The sequence below is a fragment of the Ochlerotatus camptorhynchus genome, unplaced genomic scaffold, assembly GCF_037179485.1.
Source record: "Ochlerotatus camptorhynchus isolate MF236.1 unplaced genomic scaffold, CSIRO-AGI_Acam_v1.1 ptg000466l, whole genome shotgun sequence".
Lineage (NCBI taxonomy): Eukaryota > Metazoa > Arthropoda > Insecta > Diptera > Culicidae > Ochlerotatus > Ochlerotatus camptorhynchus.
The window spans coordinates 844,456-864,049 of NW_027040952.1; the positions used below are offsets into that span (position 1 = coordinate 844,456).

The 19,594-nt window shown below is 38.9% G+C and overlaps 1 protein-coding gene across 1 annotated transcript; it reads right to left on the minus strand.

Moving 5' to 3' along the window:
- Positions 1–84: 84 nt before the first annotated feature.
- On the minus strand, positions 85–19,165 carry LOC135712214 (uncharacterized). Its single transcript, XM_065235178.1, has 3 exons — positions 19,092–19,165; positions 502–971; positions 85–438 (listed from the first exon to the last, which is right to left on the minus strand). Exons 1-3 carry the CDS (start codon positions 19,092–19,094, stop codon positions 90–92), a joined length of 822 nt encoding a protein of 273 aa, XP_065091250.1. The 5' UTR covers positions 19,095–19,165; the 3' UTR covers positions 85–89.
- Between the last annotated feature and the right edge of the window lie 429 nt (positions 19,166–19,594).

Here is a 19,594-nt window from a genome sequence, read left to right on the forward strand (position 1 = left end):
CGAACATTCCTTTCAATAAATCTATTGGAATCAGTCACACAGTCTACATATAAATATTATCTAATGCTAGTAAAATACTATTAAGTAGCTTATAGTTCGACCTTAACTATTGGATCGGTTATGGTATCGTAGTGCTCCTCCTCGACGTACTCACTGGCGTTTGCTTCACGATACGTTCGCTTTCGTGCTCCCTCTCGACCGAAGGTTTCCTTCCCGGGAATGCACAGGTCATCGTGTTTCGATTTAATGTGTCCGGAAAAGTTGGAAACCTTCCATGTTCCAGGTTTATCACGCCGAATCATCACTGTCGAAGGGAACTGTGGATCACAGAAGGGGCAAATCACTCGTGCCACATCACCTAAATGATCCCGCCGGATATCCACCTCCAAATCGGACAGCCGTTCAAAGAAAGGTTCTTCGGCTTCGTAGTTTTCACGTCTGCGAATCATAAATAGCGTAAGTTAACAACAAGTTAACTGAACAAATTATCCGAAAACTCACCTTTGATCGTAATAGCTGTAGATTTTAGCCCTGACTTCCGCCATGACGTCAACTGGATTCAGGATAACGGGTGCCATTGTGGTAGTTGTCGTTGACGTGGTAGTTGCATCCGTGATCACATCCGGGCCTGCTGTCGTGCTGGTATCGGTGGTGGCTTTAGGTTGTGGTTTGAAAAAGGTTAGGAAGCCAGATTCCCTAATTTTTTGAGCAATAAGTTTGATGACACACCGCTCACCGGCCAGAAAACGGAACTCTCTCAAATGTCCCTTGTAGTCCAGCAGGGTAGCTACTTCCTTTTCCGACTTGTTCAGCAGCACCGGAAGACGACGGATATCCGCCTCAACGTAGTCGATTGTAGCATCGTCCAGGTAAACCAGTCCGGCGTGGATGAATTTGGTTTGCTCCAGAGCGACTTGAACAGTTGTTGGTATTGGTCCGATCTGTTTACAAAGTTCATTCCAGAAAAATTCCTGAAATGGGATTGATGTGCATTAGAAGATTTCAAAGTTTAGCCAACTGCTGATGATTTAATCAATTTGAGATACAGTTGTGAGGCTATCAAGAACGAATTCATCTCTTGTTATTAGAGGCGTATTATCCAATATCTCAATTTGAAGCATTCTCCATTTTCCCTTTGATTTCTGCTCAGATGTCCTTTGCGTAAATTCATACAAAAGTTTCACGGTCACGGTCCAGAAGTTTCAAGAAGGTCATGGATGTTCTGAGATCTTGGTCGAATTGAGAGAACTTGTTTAATGAAAAAAGAGGAAAATTTTAATATTTTCAAGGAACTTTTGAGCAATTCTTCCCCCTTCACCACGTGCTGAGTGCGGTGCTGTTTATAAGTCCGGAATGTCGAAAAAAGCCCCCCCTAATTTTGAAAGAATATATATTTCCTAAATCAAGAACCATTCTAAGTATCGAATAACAAATTTCAAAGTCTCAAATTTCGTCAGAGTTCATCTAAAAACTCTCTCTAGAATTTCCTAACGATTTTCTCCATAATACTATAGAAATTCTGAATAGAGTGCTCTTTGATTCACTCTACAATTCTCTTAAATTTCTTTATAATTTTCGCTGTATAACCTCGAAATTCCCCAAAGAATTTTCCTGACACAGTCTCTCACTAAATATTCTCGTAAAATCCCCTTTGAATTCCACTTAGACTTCCCTAGGAGCTCTTCTTTGAGATCTCTAAAAATGATTACAGGAATAGCCTTGAAGTTCAACTAATTTTCTTAAAACTTCCTTGGATATTTTTTTGAAATTCCCTTGAAACTTTTCTCCGAATTTCTTTGGAATACTTCTAAGTATTCCTTTGGAAATATCCATATAATTGTCACTGAACAATTCCCTTCGGAATATAATTCTTCTCTTGAAATTCTTCTCACAAGTACCACTTTCAGGCCTCGTTACAAACCTATTAGAATTCCCATCAAAATTGCTAAATTTACAAGTTTGTTCAGAAGCAGTGCTGTCATGGAAAATTTAGAATTTGTAGCCGTTTGTTATAAGATTTGTATGATTTTTAATTTGTGCATAATTGTTTAAAGTACTGTCACGTGTTTATAAATTATTTGGTGTTGGTAAGTGGTATTATTAAAAGATTGTGTATTAAAATATTGTCAATTTGTTAGTAGGGAATTGTTTAAACTTTAAATTGTATAACAGTAAAGTGGGGATTGGCTACAGTACACCCAAGCAAAGTCTGAGATCAAATTGATATCTAAATTTGATGTTGTGATTTCGCTGATAATGATTACTCAGGTTGCTGTCGTTTTGGTCGTTTTAACGGTTAAAATGTCACAATTGAGAGCAAACAAATCTTCCTGTGACATCACATTGAAAACTATTTCAGCTATCAGTGAGAGCAAACTAATAACTTAATTTGATATCCATTTTCCCTGTTGATAGCAAAACAAGTATTCAATTTGAGGTATTGCTATGGCAATGAAAACAAACCCGCAACAACATATTTTTGAAGAGCAAATGTACAGCAAAATGAAAGCAAAATTAGGTATCAAATTTGTCAAGTGCGTAAACTGGAATCAAATTATGATTTCAGTTTGATGTTGATATCAAAACTTGATTTCTATTTGCTGTCATTTTGATGCTGGACTTTGCTCGGGCAGTGGGTGCAACTACTACCAGGAGATGCAGGCGGGAAAATGGAGACAGGATTTTGTTTTTGGGATATAGGATGGAGGGATGGAAAAGCGAAGGGACAGAGGTCAGATAGCCCACGAACGACCCTCCATTCCTCATAACTATCCAGGCGTTCACGTGTGAAAGGTGTTGAACAGTTAAAGTGCTTGAAATAACCAGTAGTGAGTGGTAATATTCGAGTGTGACAATTTGCTGCACCTCAGGTAAATTCAGGTAAATAGTTCTCTGCCCAAACTATAGTTAACGGCTGAACAAACGTCCATTCGATACCCTCACACACCGCCATTTTGTCCGTTGACAAGATCAACCGACGCGCACGTGATCCGGCTTAGCAGTCTCTAGGGGCCGCTAGGTCTAAAAGCAAAGGAACTAGCCTTCCTCAAGCTAGACCAAAAATAATCGGCTGGAAGGAATCAGTCTCGGGAACCCTCCTTAACCGCCAAGGAGACGTTCCCCTCTCGGTAGAGTCACTCCGGCCTTGCCTGGGCTCTGCCGATGTAAGTCTATGAGGGAAGACGCCTGGGAGGACCTATAGTAGTTTCACGCGCCAACGAAACCGCTTCCTCATCCCGCCACTCAGCCAACGTTGACCACGATCGCCACACCGAATCTGGCAGAATTCGTAGCACAGTGAGTCCAGCGAGCGCTCACCCAAAGGTCGTCGAAGCCGTACATCTTCAGCATTAGTCATCATCATCAGCAGTTCCGGTACGTTCTTCAAGAATAATCCACCCACTTAACACCCACACCCACAATAGTAGTAGTGTAAACCAACACTCTCAAACAATAGTTGTCCTCAATAAATTGTTTCCATCTTGAACCACGGTTGCATTTTTTTTTCCATAACGTTAATCAGGTGACAGTATTCTGCACGTTTGGTCGCGTAGCTCCTCAGATTGCCCAGTAGTAAGCCGACCTTGCGACCCAGCTCGAGAGGTCTCTTGCTATTGTGAACTTACCGGGAACAGACAGTAGAGTAACACTAGTTACAAGCTAGAAACTCACTGATTTTCAATATGTGCGTTTCCTTTTAGCGAGCGCCCATAATTGTAATTTTGGAATGTACACCTTTTTTAGTTTCCCCTTATTAAAACTACACACTTACAAATAAATGCTTTTACACGAGACGTAATCCATATTGGACGTAAATCATGGAACGTAAACAAACATTTCATACTTTGACTATATGTTTTTAGTATTACTTCTACGTGAAGTCAACGATTTACATAGTTGAAGATGCTAATTTCAAATAACAGACTGTAGTGGTAATTTTTATACGATAGATGGAGTAGATTTTTTTTTTTTTGTTTATTAATTTATTTGATAAGGCTCAACCGAATTAACTTTACAGAGCCGAGGATTCTTGATCACTATACAATACATCTTAAAACTATAGTCAAAAGGTACAACACAATAAACACTTTATCTTCCGCTATCCAAAAAGCCTTCTCCATCAGAACTGGAGCCGCTTCCAGTGGTTTCATTGTATGGCAAATTGTTGTACGCCAACGAGGGTCAGAGCGCGTCCATTGCAGCAATGGACGCAAAACGTGGTCAGCACTCACACACTCATCACGAAACGGTTGCTTTCCAAAGTCGACGACGCATCGACCGAAAGAACTGCTGATGAAGAACAATGAGGAGGACCACACAATGGTTGCTGCCGAGACAACAGACGATCGCGCAGCACACATCGAGAGTGGCCTGCTTTTGTCGACAGCCGAGTGAACACTGAGATGGAGTAGATGAAAGCATAAAGTTGATAGTTCCGTTAGAGTACGGCAGTGTGAAGATTGTATATAGATATTAGAAAAGCGAGCTAGGACAACTTTTAAGGAAGGTACAAATCGGTTTTTCATCTCTCTTTACCAAACTCCCCCTTTGGAGAGGGATGGTGAGGGGTGTCTCCCCCCGCCACCACTGGCAAAAAGAGATGAAAACCGACCCGCTCAAGTACCAACTGTGTGTTTGAAACAGTTCTACCGATTTTTTACCGCACTTCAGTTGTTATTTGAAGGAAGGCATCCAGTCGTAGGTTTGGAAATTGCAACTATTGTTTACCCCTATCACGATATGTGCTCCCTATTAGAATTCCCATCAAAATTGCTAAATTTACAAGTTTGTTCAGAAGCAGTGCTGTCATGGAAAATTTAGAATTTGTAGCCGTTTGTTATAAGATTTGTATGATTTTTAATTTGTGCATAATTGTTTAAAGTACTGTCACGTGTTTATAAATTATTTGGTGTTGGTAAGTGGTATTATTAAAAGATTGTGTATTAAAATATTGTCAATTTGTTAGTAGGGAATTGTTTAAACTTTAAATTGTATAACAGTAAAGTGGGGATTGGCTACAGTACACCCAAGCAAAGTCTGAGATCAAATTGATATCTAAATTTGATGTTGTGATTTCGCTGATAATGATTACTCAGGTTGCTGTCGTTTTGGTCGTTTTAACGGTTAAAATGTCACAATTGAGAGCAAACAAATCTTCCTGTGACATCACATTGAAAACTATTTCAGCTATCAGTGAGAGCAAACTAATAACTTAATTTGATATCCATTTTCCCTGTTGATAGCAAAACAAGTATTCAATTTGAGGTATTGCTATGGCAATGAAAACAAACCCGCAACAACATATTTTTGAAGAGCAAATGTACAGCAAAATGAAAGCAAAATTAGGTATCAAATTTGTCAAGTGCGTAAACTGGAATCAAATTATGATTTCAGTTTGATGTTGATATCAAAACTTGATTTCTATTTGCTGTCATTTTGATGCTGGACTTTGCTCGGGCAGTGGGTGCAACTACTACCAGGAGATGCAGGCGGGAAAATGGAGACAGGATTTTGTTTTTGGGATATAGGATGGAGGGATGGAAAAGCGAAGGGACAGAGGTCAGATAGCCCACGAACGACCCTCCATTCCTCATAACTATCCAGGCGTTCACGTGTGAAAGGTGTTGAACAGTTAAAGTGCTTGAAATAACCAGTAGTGAGTGGTAATATTCGAGTGTGACAATTTGCTGCACCTCAGGTAAATTCAGGTAAATAGTTCTCTGCCCAAACTATAGTTAACGGCTGAACAAACGTCCATTCGATACCCTCACACACCGCCATTTTGTCCGTTGACAAGATCAACCGACGCGCACGTGATCCGGCTTAGCAGTCTCTAGGGGCCGCTAGGTCTAAAAGCAAAGGAACTAGCCTTCCTCAAGCTAGACCAAAAATAATCGGCTGGAAGGAATCAGTCTCGGGAACCCTCCTTAACCGCCAAGGAGACGTTCCCCTCTCGGTAGAGTCACTCCGGCCTTGCCTGGGCTCTGCCGATGTAAGTCTATGAGGGAAGACGCCTGGGAGGACCTATAGTAGTTTCACGCGCCAACGAAACCGCTTCCTCATCCCGCCACTCAGCCAACGTTGACCACGATCGCCACACCGAATCTGGCAGAATTCGTAGCACAGTGAGTCCAGCGAGCGCTCACCCAAAGGTCGTCGAAGCCGTACATCTTCAGCATTAGTCATCATCATCAGCAGTTCCGGTACGTTCTTCAAGAATAATCCACCCACTTAACACCCACACCCACAATAGTAGTAGTGTAAACCAACACTCTCAAACAATAGTTGTCCTCAATAAATTGTTTCCATCTTGAACCACGGTTGCATTTTTTTTTCCATAACGTTAATCAGGTGACAGTATTCTGCACGTTTGGTCGCGTAGCTCCTCAGATTGCCCAGTAGTAAGCCGACCTTGCGACCCAGCTCGAGAGGTCTCTTGCTATTGTGAACTTACCGGGAACAGACAGTAGAGTAACACTAGTTACAAGCTAGAAACTCACTGATTTTCAATATGTGCGTTTCCTTTTAGCGAGCGCCCATAATTGTAATTTTGGAATGTACACCTTTTTTAGTTTCCCCTTATTAAAACTACACACTTACAAATAAATGCTTTTACACGAGACGTAATCCATATTGGACGTAAATCATGGAACGTAAACAAACATTTCATACTTTGACTATATGTTTTTAGTATTACTTCTACGTGAAGTCAACGATTTACATAGTTGAAGATGCTAATTTCAAATAACAGACTGTAGTGGTAATTTTTATACGATAGATGGAGTAGATTTTTTTTTTTTTTGTTTATTAATTTATTTGATAAGGCTCAACCGAATTAACTTTACAGAGCCGAGGATTCTTGATCACTATACAATACATCTTAAAACTATAGTCAAAAGGTACAACACAATAAACACTTTATCTTCCGCTATCCAAAAAGCCTTCTCCATCAGAACTGGAGCCGCTTCCAGTGGTTTCATTGTATGGCAAATTGTTGTACGCCAACGAGGGTCAGAGCGCGTCCATTGCAGCAATGGACGCAAAACGTGGTCAGCACTCACACACTCATCACGAAACGGTTGCTTTCCAAAGTCGACGACGCATCGACCGAAAGAACTGCTGATGAAGAACAATGAGGAGGACCACACAATGGTTGCTGCCGAGACAACAGACGATCGCGCAGCACACATCGAGAGTGGCCTGCTTTTGTCGACAGCCGAGTGAACACTGAGATGGAGTAGATGAAAGCATAAAGTTGATAGTTCCGTTAGAGTACGGCAGTGTGAAGATTGTATATAGATATTAGAAAAGCGAGCTAGGACAACTTTTAAGGAAGGTACAAATCGGTTTTTCATCTCTCTTTACCAAACTCCCCCTTTGGAGAGGGATGGTGAGGGGTGTCTCCCCCCGCCACCACTGGCAAAAAGAGATGAAAACCGACCCGCTCAAGTACCAACTGTGTGTTTGAAACAGTTCTACCGATTTTTTACCGCACTTCAGTTGTTATTTGAAGGAAGGCATCCAGTCGTAGGTTTGGAAATTGCAACTATTGTTTACCCCTATCACGATATGTGCTCCTGTCATCGTCGACTTGACGATCTCGAGGGGGCACGGGTGGGGTAGGTGCTGCTACTGTACCTTTCGACCATTGACAGTAATTGATGGTATGCTCCCATCCAAAGTTATGTACTTTGACTATATGTTTTAGTATTACTTCTACGTGAAGTCAACGATTTACATAGTTGAAGATGCTAATTTCAAATAACAGACTGTAGTGGTAATTTTTATACGATAGATGGCAGGAGCACATATCGTGGTAGGGGTAAACAATAGTTGCAATTTCCAAACCTACGACTGGATGCCTTCCTTCAAATAACAACTGAAGTGCGGTAAAAAATCGGTAGAACTGTTTCAAACACACAGTTGGTACTTGAGCGGGTCGGTTTTCATCTCTTTTTGCCAGTGGTGGCGGGGGGAGACACCCCTCACCATCCCTCTCCAAAGGGGGAGTTTGGTAAAGAGAGATGAAAAAACCGATTTGTACCTTCCTTAAAAGTTGTTCTAGCTCGCTATTCTAATATCTATATGCAATCTTCACACTGCCGTACTCTAACGGAACTATCAACTCTATGCTTTCATCTACTCCATCTATCGTATAAAAATTACCACTACAGTCTGTTATTTGAAATTAGCATCTTCAACTATGTAAACATTGCATGTAAAATTACGTGTTCTCAAACCGAAACATACGCAACTCGACGAAGAGAACGTATGATTGAATTGATTTTCTCGTTTCTTTCAACTGATTGTTATATCAAAAGAGACGCTTCCATATGTCGGCAGTGCCGTTAATGTTCATATCATTCGATTGAAGATGAACCAATACAACCATTCAATCAATTCTGTGAAAACTAATTCTCACATGACCATAATTTGAAGAGACCCTTTCTCATTCGAAGCTCATCGTTACTGTCAGTCAATTGAGTCACTCACTATCATTTGATATACAACAGTGGGGTATGGAAAAAAAAACCAGCAAAAGTCGACCCGATGTCGGATCAATGTAAGGCAAATTTAAATTCGATGTCGACCCAATGTCGTGTTGTTGTCGGGTCAATTTTGGATTTATGTCGGGTCAATTTCGGGTCAACATCGGGTTGGGGTTTGGTAGAAGTCAGGTTGGTGTCGGGTTGGCTTAGCTTTTTCGCCGGAATGTCGACCAGAGCTCCGTTTATGTGTAAGTTACACTCAATTGAATGATATCAAGCGTTTTTCAAATGAGAATGATCCACGCCTTCGTCAAATGAATAAGCAACTGATATAACCCATTCGCAGGAGGTCCTTTTTGATAGCGGATTGCTGCTTTTCTCATTTTCATCAAAAATGTTCAATTGATTTTGAGAATTTACAGCACTGTGTGTCGGTCTCAGAGAACCGAAATTTACATGACTTTTTCGTAGTGTGTAGGGTACGAGTAATCTCTCTGCCATCAGCAATCCTATGTTTCGTAATTTGTTTTTGGATCAAAAATGTCTTAGGACCGACGTTTTGGTCTTTGGACTTGGCTATCTTCAGAGGATATAAAATGGTGCCGTCATTGATTCAATGCACAAACCATAACGATCTTAAACTTAATCTAATAACACTGTAATCTACATTTTTTCTTGAAGACTTAAAAGCCTTCAAGACTCTTAAGTTTCCCCGCAAATCTAGGCTTATTCGAAGTTTTCGGTGCTTACTTGAAGTAATTTTGACGGCCCTTAAGAACTCTGAACCTCAAAAGTTCCTGCATCTATCCTGAAGATTTCAATACTTCTTTGAAACTCCTTTGAAATCTCTAAACCTACTTGAAGTTCCTTAAATGTTCAAAAGGTTCAAGGAACTTCTTCTACGTTCCTACAATTTTTCATTTGTTCATGGCACATTCCTTCTCGCCGCAGAAAACTGAACTGGTAGTGTTTACTCGAAAGCGGTACCCAGCCCAAATGCAGCTTAATCTTTTGGGCAGAAACATTACTCAATCATTATCTTTCAATTACCGTGGGGTCTGGTTTGATTCAAAGTGCACTTGGAATACCCATATTACGTATTTGAAGCAAAAATGTCAACAGAGGATCAATTTTCTCCGTTCAATTGCGACTATAATGGTGAGTTGCTCATCCGGGAGACCTCATAACGCTTTATAAAACAACAATTCAGTGCCAACATTTCAAAAGGGGCGTAATTGCATTTGTAAATAATGGCTTTAGGTATCGATTTCTCGCGAATAAAAGTTCACTCATAAAAATTAATGACGCCAACAGGTAGAGGAATGTTTCCTCTACTAGCTAGCATTGTTAACTTGGAGGGGTGAACGTTTGTATGCGAAAAATTGACGTCTGAAGCCATTGTTTACAAAAGCAATTACGCCCCTTTGAAATGTTGACACTGAATTCTCTCTGTTCTCGAGTACGGCTCTTTCTGCTTTCTCTCGGCAAGAAAATGTCACCTAATAAAATTGGAACGAATTCATTATCGTTGTCTGCGTATTGCTAAGATGGTGGTAGTTTTCGTAGACGAGCCTTGAGTCACGAGAAAAGGGTTTCCGAAGTTTTGTTCGCAATAGCTGATGTGCTCTTTTCTGTTGTTGGTCATGATTTGCTCGATTGATTCCGCTATTTGACAGCTCAATTGGTTCCCGAGATTCTATGCGCCAGAATGTGAATATAGCGACTATACTCCAGAACCGTTTCTGGGAGCTCTCTTTCTCTTTCTCTCTCTCTCAGAATACTAATCAAATGCGGAGTGACAAACACACTTATAATTGCAAATTTTGAAGAAATTTTTGAGCTGAACACACAATCTCGATTTTTAAAGATCTACCACCACTACATATCCTCGTATGTAACTTCTTTGTTATACTCCAGACCGTGCTCACTTCACCAATCGCATTTGCTCAATTGAATATGATCTGTCCATGAAACAAGTGATTCATGGGATTCCATATCAACTTTGAAGTATTATTATCCCACGTATTTTTACTGAAAAGTACCAACACGTCAATTGCGTGAAAAGATATTTTACAGACGGGTCACGTCTCAATGGATCCACTAGGTTCGGCATCTTCAATGAATAGTCAACCGCCTTTGGGAAACTTCAGGAACCTTGTTCCGTTTATGTTGCTGAGCTAGTAGCAATCAACTTCGCATTGGGGATGATTTCCGACAAGCCCTAGACCATTACTTCCTCTTCTCGGATAGTCTCAGTTCGATTGAGGCTATTCGGTCGATGAAACAAGGCAGGCACTCTTCTTATTTCCTTTCAAAGGTAAGGGAGTAGATGAGTGTGCTGGTCGAAATATCATATATGATTACCTTTGTAAGGCAGACTGTCTCGCAAAGATGGGCGCACAACAAGGCGAGATTTATGGTAGAAGAATTTCACATGATGAATTTTACCATTTAGTGCGTCAGAGTACCCTTTCGAGTTGGCAAAACGATTGAGATACTCGAAATCTTGTACGGTGGTTACATTCCATTATTCCTAATGTTTCTTCGAGAGCGTGGTTTAAATGCTTGGGCTTAAGTCGTGACTTCATTCGCGTGATGAGTAGACGAAAATTTTCAAATAAAAAACTGCTATTATTTTGAACAATTTTACCTGGTGTTTCACTTTCCGGCAGGTGCTTCCAAAAATTTAATATTTTTTAATCGTAAAATTGAATACATTTGTAGTTCTTTGGCGAACGTTTCAGCTCAATTTATCATAAATTAACAAAGTTACATCATGTCAAAGTTGACAATTTTGTATGAAAATCGGCATGCGCTGCATTTTATCGAACACATCTGTTTGTACTACGTAAACAAAACGTATAAAAATCGACCAACGAGGGTTGATACATTCACGCGCTTAAATTCTCAAAATTATTTTTAAATGTTAGGATTTTGTTTTCTTAAGTAATTTAAAATGAACACATATTTTTGTAATGCAGCGTATTTTTTGTTTTCAATCATTTGTTTTTATCTCACGGAGTGAAGCAATAGTTCATAACTTTGAGAGCGTCTTGTAAAAAGTAATGGAGAGGCGTTTGTAGATCGATATGTCTAGGTTCAGATAGTTTTGATTAGAAACTTTTCAGAGATCGAAATTTTCGCCTACTTGAGAAGAGAAACGTCATTTTTCACCTGCTAGGAGAAATAGATGAGAATGTGAGAAGCGAGAGAATATTATACGCTCACAGCAGTTTTCGCGAGAAAAGCAACAGAGATTTATTTTTTTCTGAGAGCATGAGCGGCAGATAAATCGTTTGTTTTTCAGTGAATTCTTGATGCCGATAATGATTTTTCACTTCTTCCACACACCTGAAAATTCACTTTCCGCACGCAAACAATGATCCGAAATTAAGAACCAAAACAACAGTTAGGGCACATCCATAAGTTACGTAGAATCTGAGGAGTAATGGAGAGGGGGTTTCAACATTTGTAACGGACCATTGACAAGGTATAGAAAAAACGCCATGAAGGGGAAGGTCTAAAATTGGTAAGAAAATTGCATCGTCATTTATGGATGACCCTTATGATTTGACAGAAGGAAATAAAAAAAATCTGCCGGATTTGTTGAAACCAATGAAATGCATACAGGTGAGGCTATGTGAAGTCGTTGTCCCTTTCGTTCTATCGCTGTTTAAATGGATAACACAGTATAACTTCACACTCCGTCAACCATTTAATCAGCGGAAGAACAAAAGAGACGACGAATTCCCAAGCCTCAACTGTTTACATCACATTGGGTTGGAACCGAACAATTTGGTGTGGTATTTTTTTCGCTCTTCAGAGCCAAATGGGTGATGAAAAAGTATTTTCGTTGGTTTTTGAAGAGAGATATTTTCGGATTATATATGAGAGAGGATAATGAATTATCGGTGAAAAAGGAGAGATGAAAATGTGAACGGTTTGCAACTCACCGAAAAGTAGCTTTAGTGAGGAAATGCTTATCGTGCAGCCGAGTGAGAATTTCTATCTCTGTTAAAAACCAATCGGTTCTTGGAGCTTGTTACTCATGGACTAACTACCATAATGGCTGTTCAGAATGTATATTTAGAATTTTCTTGGAATCCTTCTCAGAGTATTCTTAGAAATTTACAAGTTTCACCAGGCATCTAGAGTTCTCATGACATACTTGAAAGGAATATTTAGATAACTACAAGTTTTCTTAACAATTATTGCATTGGAATTCTCCTCTGATATTCCTTAAAATTGTCCATAGACATTATCACAAAAATGATTTTATTAAACTACTTAAGCATTAAAACTTAAGGAACAATGCTGATACCAGAATTTCTTATATTAAAAGTAGTATATTTTCAATTAATGCTACCAATATGTTTCATTAAAAAGCGTCTCTGAATCTCAATTAAAATTTTCATTTTTCGATCAGAAGATGAGCTTCCTTTTTGCCTTTCAGCCCTTGGCTGGTTCGTCTATTCGCGGTTATCTTATAAACAAGCCAAATGATGCAGGGTCCCCCCACATTACATCCGGATCTGAGCCGTTGCGGCAAAATGACAGCTGAATCTATTGTCTAACTGTAAAATTTACGCGAACGCAACGCAAACGGATCTGTGGGTGACACTTGAGGTGTAGGAGCGATGTTCCAAAACAATTCTATTTTTGGTATGATTTCTGTTAATAAATTTTATTGTAGCTACCAAAAACTACCCATCTCAACAACTCTCAGAGATAATGTAAAATATACTATGAAAACTTTATATAATACATTGAATGAGGCTGTGTCATTTCCCCGAAAGTCATTTCGCTAAATGGGTCATTTTGCCGAAGGTCATTTCGCAGAATTTTAATCATGAAATGACCTATACAATTAAAATTAATTTGGAACGCATTTAAATAATATATAAAGCAGCTTGAAAGAACTGGTCATGTTTAAAAGAAGGAAGCATTTCTGTTAATCTAAAATATTGATGATTTAAAAATTTCCAAAATCAGAACAACTCGAAAGAACTGATCATGAACAAAAAAAGAAGCATTACATTTGAATAGCTTACCAGGTTGAAAAAATCGAACCTTCTTAATCTTATTCAAGACTGATTTCAAAATTTACAGACAATAGTTGAAAACAGTAAAATATGGCTTGCTCTTCGGCGAAATGACCCATTGAATAGCCCTTGAGTTTTCATTACCCGTAGAAAAAAAAATCATAAAAACAGCATCATTTAGCTGGTTATGAAGATGGCTACGAGAAGGACAGCTCTGATCGACCGTTTAAAAAATACTGTTGTCACGCGGAAATTTTAAAAGATGGCTTGTTCTCAAACCGGGATGCCATCTTCATTTCATTGTACACTCTAAAAAAAACTTGACGGACGATTTACGTAAAACATATGTGGTTTTCATGAACCTTATTTTTCAAGTAACTTTTTCCAAAATTGCACTTAACTGAGCAAAATTCAACTTCGATTATCGACTTGATTAGCCATGTAAATAATACCTGATTTCCTCTTACTGCTTACGTGCAATTTGGGTAAAACCTTATGGAAAACTTTCAGGTTTTACGTGATATTCCGTTTTGTTTAAAATGCTTTTCACGTAATTTGGACGTGTATTTTGAATGAGAATAATGGGTGACTGGTAATTCATGGGTGTAACAGGAGACAGTAGAGCACATTTGCAGCAAAAAATGTATGGCAAGGTAGGTCAAAAAATCAGTCCATACCGTGTTATTGGTCCATTTATTTTACATTGCCGGCCGAGCAACACTAACATTACCACCAAAGCCGACATTACTTAGCTACTATGATCAATCTTTGATTACTAACCACACTATTCAATTGGCGCCACAGGTTTACTTTCGGATGGATTTGATCTGGTTCTAACTGTTTAATGTTGCATATAAATCCAATAGAAACAGAAATTCGAGAGCGTTAGTGGAGGTGGGTTGGCCACACACTACGGAAGGGCGGAAACGAAATCTACAAGCAAGCTTTGGTTTGGAATCCGGCAGGACATCACAGCAGAGGCAGACCTAGAGGCTCGTGGCGGCGAAGGAAATTAAGAACGTTGGTCGAAATTTTACCTAGGCCCAAGTCAAAACAAAAGTAAGCAATTATTGATTGCTTATGAATACCCGAACAAAATGAGGCACTTTGAATCAGTAGAAAATTAATTGCTCAATAACTCGGTAAGGAATAATTTTTTGACCTACCTTGCAATACAATTTTTACTGCAAATGTGGTCTACTTTCACCTCCTTTCGGGTGTAACAAGAATTACCAGTCACCCTGTATAGAAGCAGTCAATATTATGCAATTTAATCGGGCCGATATAAAATTCCGCGTGTTTTAATTGATACTTACAGTGAATCTCAAAATTGATCGTACACCCTAAAAGATTTTTTTTTAAACATGGTGGAAAGACGTATTTGTTTTTAATCGTGGCTGAACATATGTTTATTGATTTATTGCTATCATTTTGGTCTTTATTGGAGTAGCCTGCAGGGTTACTTCCACTCACTTGCTATAAAAAAAAATGTTTTTCGGAATAATGAAATCATGAGATGTTATAATGATAATTATTACTTGTAAGCTACACGAAGAGGTCGTGAAGTATGTGTTTGACACATAAAATCTGTCAATATTGCTTTCAGAGGGTCACAATCAGCGATTTTACAACTCGTGAGCGCTCACTCTGAGTGAACGCTCACGAATCATAAGATCGCTGATTGTGACGCTCTGAAAGCGAAATTGACAGGTTTTATGAGTCAAACACATACTTTTCACCTTCTTCTTGTTACTTACAAGAACACATCATTACATCGTCTAATGATTGCATAATTCCGAAAAATGTTTTTTATAGCAAGTGAGTGGAAGCAACCCTGGTAGCCTGTATGAAGTTAGATTTAATTTAGTAAAACGCTCGATTTTCAACTTTTTACCTAGTGAACGAATTTTAGTAAAATTAGTTAGAAATGAATGTTCTTTGTTACGAATAAAAACGAGCAAAATTGCAAGAATTCCTGTTCATTTTATTTCAGGAAAAAGGCGTTACTGAGCCAATAATTGATAAATGTATGCTAAGTCAGCTACCAAAAATTCAGAGACGTTAAAATAGCGTTTTTAGAGTCGTTTTTCAAAAAGTTAAGTACTGTTGTATGATCAATTTTCAGATTCACTGTATAAAGGGTTATACGGTCAAAATTTGGTCAATATCAACTTGACGTATTTCTTTCAATTTTGCATTTAAAAAACCTGAACACCCCTCATTTTGAAGGTGTGTGTGTGTAGAATGTTGCTCCTATTTTGATTTTGGAATTCACTCTTCAGTTGTCAAAATGCCGTCCAAGCAAGAAGAGCAGCGTATCAAAATTTTGCTCGCGCATCGCGAAAATCCGAGCTACTCGCACGCAAAGTTGGCAAAATCGCTAAAAGTTGCCAAATCAACCGTTACAAATGTAATTAAAGTGTTTGGGGAACGTTTGTCGACAGCCAGGAAGTCTGGATCGGGGGGAAATCGAAAACCGGAAGCCGCTGAGACGACAAAGAGAGTTGCCGGTAGTTTCAAGCGAAACCCTAACCTCTCTCTCCGAGATGCCGCAAATAAGCTGAGTGTATCGTCTACAACCGTGCATCGAGCCAAAAAACGAGCCGGACTATCGACTTACAAGAAGGTAGTGACTCCAAATCGCGATGATAAACAAAATACGACGGCCAAAGCGCGATCCCGGAAGCTGTACACGACGATGCTGACGAAGTTTGACTGCGTGGTAATGGACGACGAAACCTACGTCAAAGCCGACTACAAGCAGCTTCCGGGACAGGAGTTTTATACGGCAAAAGGAAGGGGAAAGGTAGCAGATGTTTTCAAGCACATGAAACTGTCAAAGTTCGCAAAGAAATATCTGGTTTGGCAAGCCATCTGTACCGGTGGCTTGAAAAGCAGCATTTTCATAGCTTCCGGGACTGTCAACCAAGAAATTTACGTGAGAGAGTGTTTGAATAAATGTCTGCTGCCTTTCCTGAAGAAACACGGTTGTTCCGTACTGTTTTGGCCGGATTTGGCATCTTGCCATTACGGTAAAAAGGCCATGGAGTGGTACGCCGCCAACAACGTGCAGGTGGTTCCCAAGGACAAGAACCCCCCCAACACGCCAGAGCTCCGCCCAATTGAGAAATACTGGGCTATTGTCAAGCGGAACCTAAAGAAGACCAAAAAAACTGCTAAGGGCGAGCAGCAGTTCAAGGCAAACTGGCTTTCTGCGGCGAAGAAGGTGGACAAAGTGGCTGTACAAAATCTGATGGCAGGGGTCAAGCGTAAGGCCCGGCAATTCGGATTTGGAAAAGCGGAAGCCTAACTGAATATTTTTCCTGAATTTTATACTAATTGAACTTGAAAAAGAAATTTAATTTGATTTTTTAAATAAACGATTTCACCGATTTACACGCGTTTTCCCTTGACCAAATTTTGACCGTATCACCCTTTATCTGATCACAAAATTGAAAATTATTGACTGCTTGATAATTAGGAGATAGAAATGTATGAGCTTTTTAATTTCTGACAAAATATTAACAACTGTTAGTAGACGCAAAATGCCGTTGTCAACTTTAGGAATCATAAAAGTAGAAAAAGGCACAGTTAGCTACATATAATCATACATAAATTAATGTAAAAGAACCAAATTACCGTTCAATATTTGCAGCAAGCTGCTGGGATATTTGAAATATTTGAGAAGACTTCTTGCATACCTGAAATTGCTTGAATCTCGTTTCTCGGAAATATCGCAGTCTTAAGCATAGCAACACAAATACACTAAATCTTCTTCTTCTAAATTTTCCTTATTAGAGATTTGAATAGATGTTGTACTTTACATAAATCTTTGGTTATTATTAATTAGTTCGGATTCAACACATTGTAGTTTCATTTTTATACCCGTGATCTTGACTTTTCTACCTAGGGGATGAGTACTTAAGGGAGTTAGATTTTGATAAGTTCTTTAGTGGGAATGACACTGATGAAGACTGCACATTGTAGTCGAAATACGTATCTGTCATGGATACCAAAATGAATTAAGAGGAATTAAAAATACGTATCTGTCATTTAAGTATTACGCTAACAACCCAATTTCATTACTTCATTATGATGGCTACCATTCCTTTGGGATTTTCCTTATTAGAGAGTTGTATAGATTTTTCTGGGGCCTCCCTTAGCTCAGTCGTTAAAGGTGCAGCTACAAAGCAAGACCATGCTGGAGGTGGCTGGGTTCAATTCCCGGTCCGGTCTAGGAATTTTTCGGGTTGGAAAATTTCTCGACTTCCCTGGGCATAGAAGTATGATTGGACTTGCCGCACAATTATACCAATGCAAACATGGTACAGGCATCGAAAGCTCTCAATTAATAACTGTGGAAGTGCACACTAAGTTGAGAGCACGCAATAAGCTTATATGCGATATGCAATAAGCTTGAAATGCGAAGAAGATAGATTTTTTAGTTTATTTAAACCTTTGGTTTTTATTATTTAGGTAGGTTCATTTTTATACCTGTGATCTTGACTTTTTTACCTAGGGGATGAGTACTTAACGGGGTTAGATTTTGATAAGTTCTTTAGTGGGAATGACACTGATGAAGACTGCACATTGTTGTCGAAATACGTATCTCTCATGGATACCAAAATTAATTAAGTGGAATCAAATGGAAGATAACCTTTTTTACTGTTTTACACTAAACCTGTTTACGACGATTTCACTAACATTTTTAGTGAACATGACCTTGTAATGCAGGTCAAAGTTACTAATGTCACGTAATAGCCCGTCCACATTACAGTCTATATCACGTAATATACGCTGTCTTGCAAAGCACTGATACATAGCATTTCCAATGAATACTAGATGTATGAGTGCTCATTGCAAGACAGCGTATATCACGTCGAACGCATACGCATATATGTGAACGGGATATAACATCTGACTTTTACTAAACACAGATCAGTTACGTGATATTTCACGTAAATCGGATATGATGAATTTTTAGAGTGTATACATCAATACTTTATGGAGTGCATTATTCCTCAGTTTGATCTAAAAAAAAAACAGTTGATTTAAATGTTTTAACCTGATCTATTTTTGACAGAAAACTTATCAGATTATTCATCAGGAGCGCAGATGCTCTTAAATTCTCACTCTATAGTGAATCAATCTACAAAAAATTAACTTTCAATGTTCGCATCTAAATCCATCCACTCACATCGCGCTCGAGCTTTTTGGATGGAGTCATCAAAATCTTCATCAATCCAGTTTATATCTACTTAGCATGGGCATATGTCATTTTCATTTTTGGCCTGCAAATACACTGTATATTGTTTCTAATGTATAGGATGGTTATGATTGAATATTATCAGAAATGAAGTAATAATAAATAATTCAACGTCAATCCCGTAATTAATTCCGAATCTGCTGAAAATAATGGATTAATGTTTAAGTTACGCCATAAAAAAGATGGGCTATAATTGGTGCTAATTACATTGCTAATTTTCAGTTTTAGGTATTCTGTAAAGGTTCGTGAATCTTCATGAAACCGATTTTTTTTTTGTTATGCTGGTGTACTTACCATTGCTTTGCGATTACGAATTCTAAATGTTCTGCACAAAATGAATAACTTTTCATAGATAAAAATCAAAAACTTTGCGCTCTGTTCCAGCAAGCAAAATTGAAATTAGCGGCGTCCTTGTTATAAACAAGAAAGCTCGGAATCAAAACAGAACAACAGTTACTCTCTCTGTATGCTCAACTGTCACTGTGTGCTGCACGGTAAATCAAGAGAACGCATTTCAATTGCAAAAATTACTATCTTTATGAGGATGCCTAAACTTGTTTAATGCCAGTCATCAATGCGCAAGCAATAAAAATCGTATTATAGTTCACTAATTACCTTAATCAGTAATACAGCGACATAATGCAAAGGCACAAATGGATCGAAAATCTCCAGTAGATTAGATCAACATTACTAACTTGCATGCAAGTTTGCCGCATATTGCGTGCAAAACTTTTCGTGCTTCTTATCAGATGACATTGTATGACTTCGATGGCTCGGTGTTTCGCGTTGTCACCGGC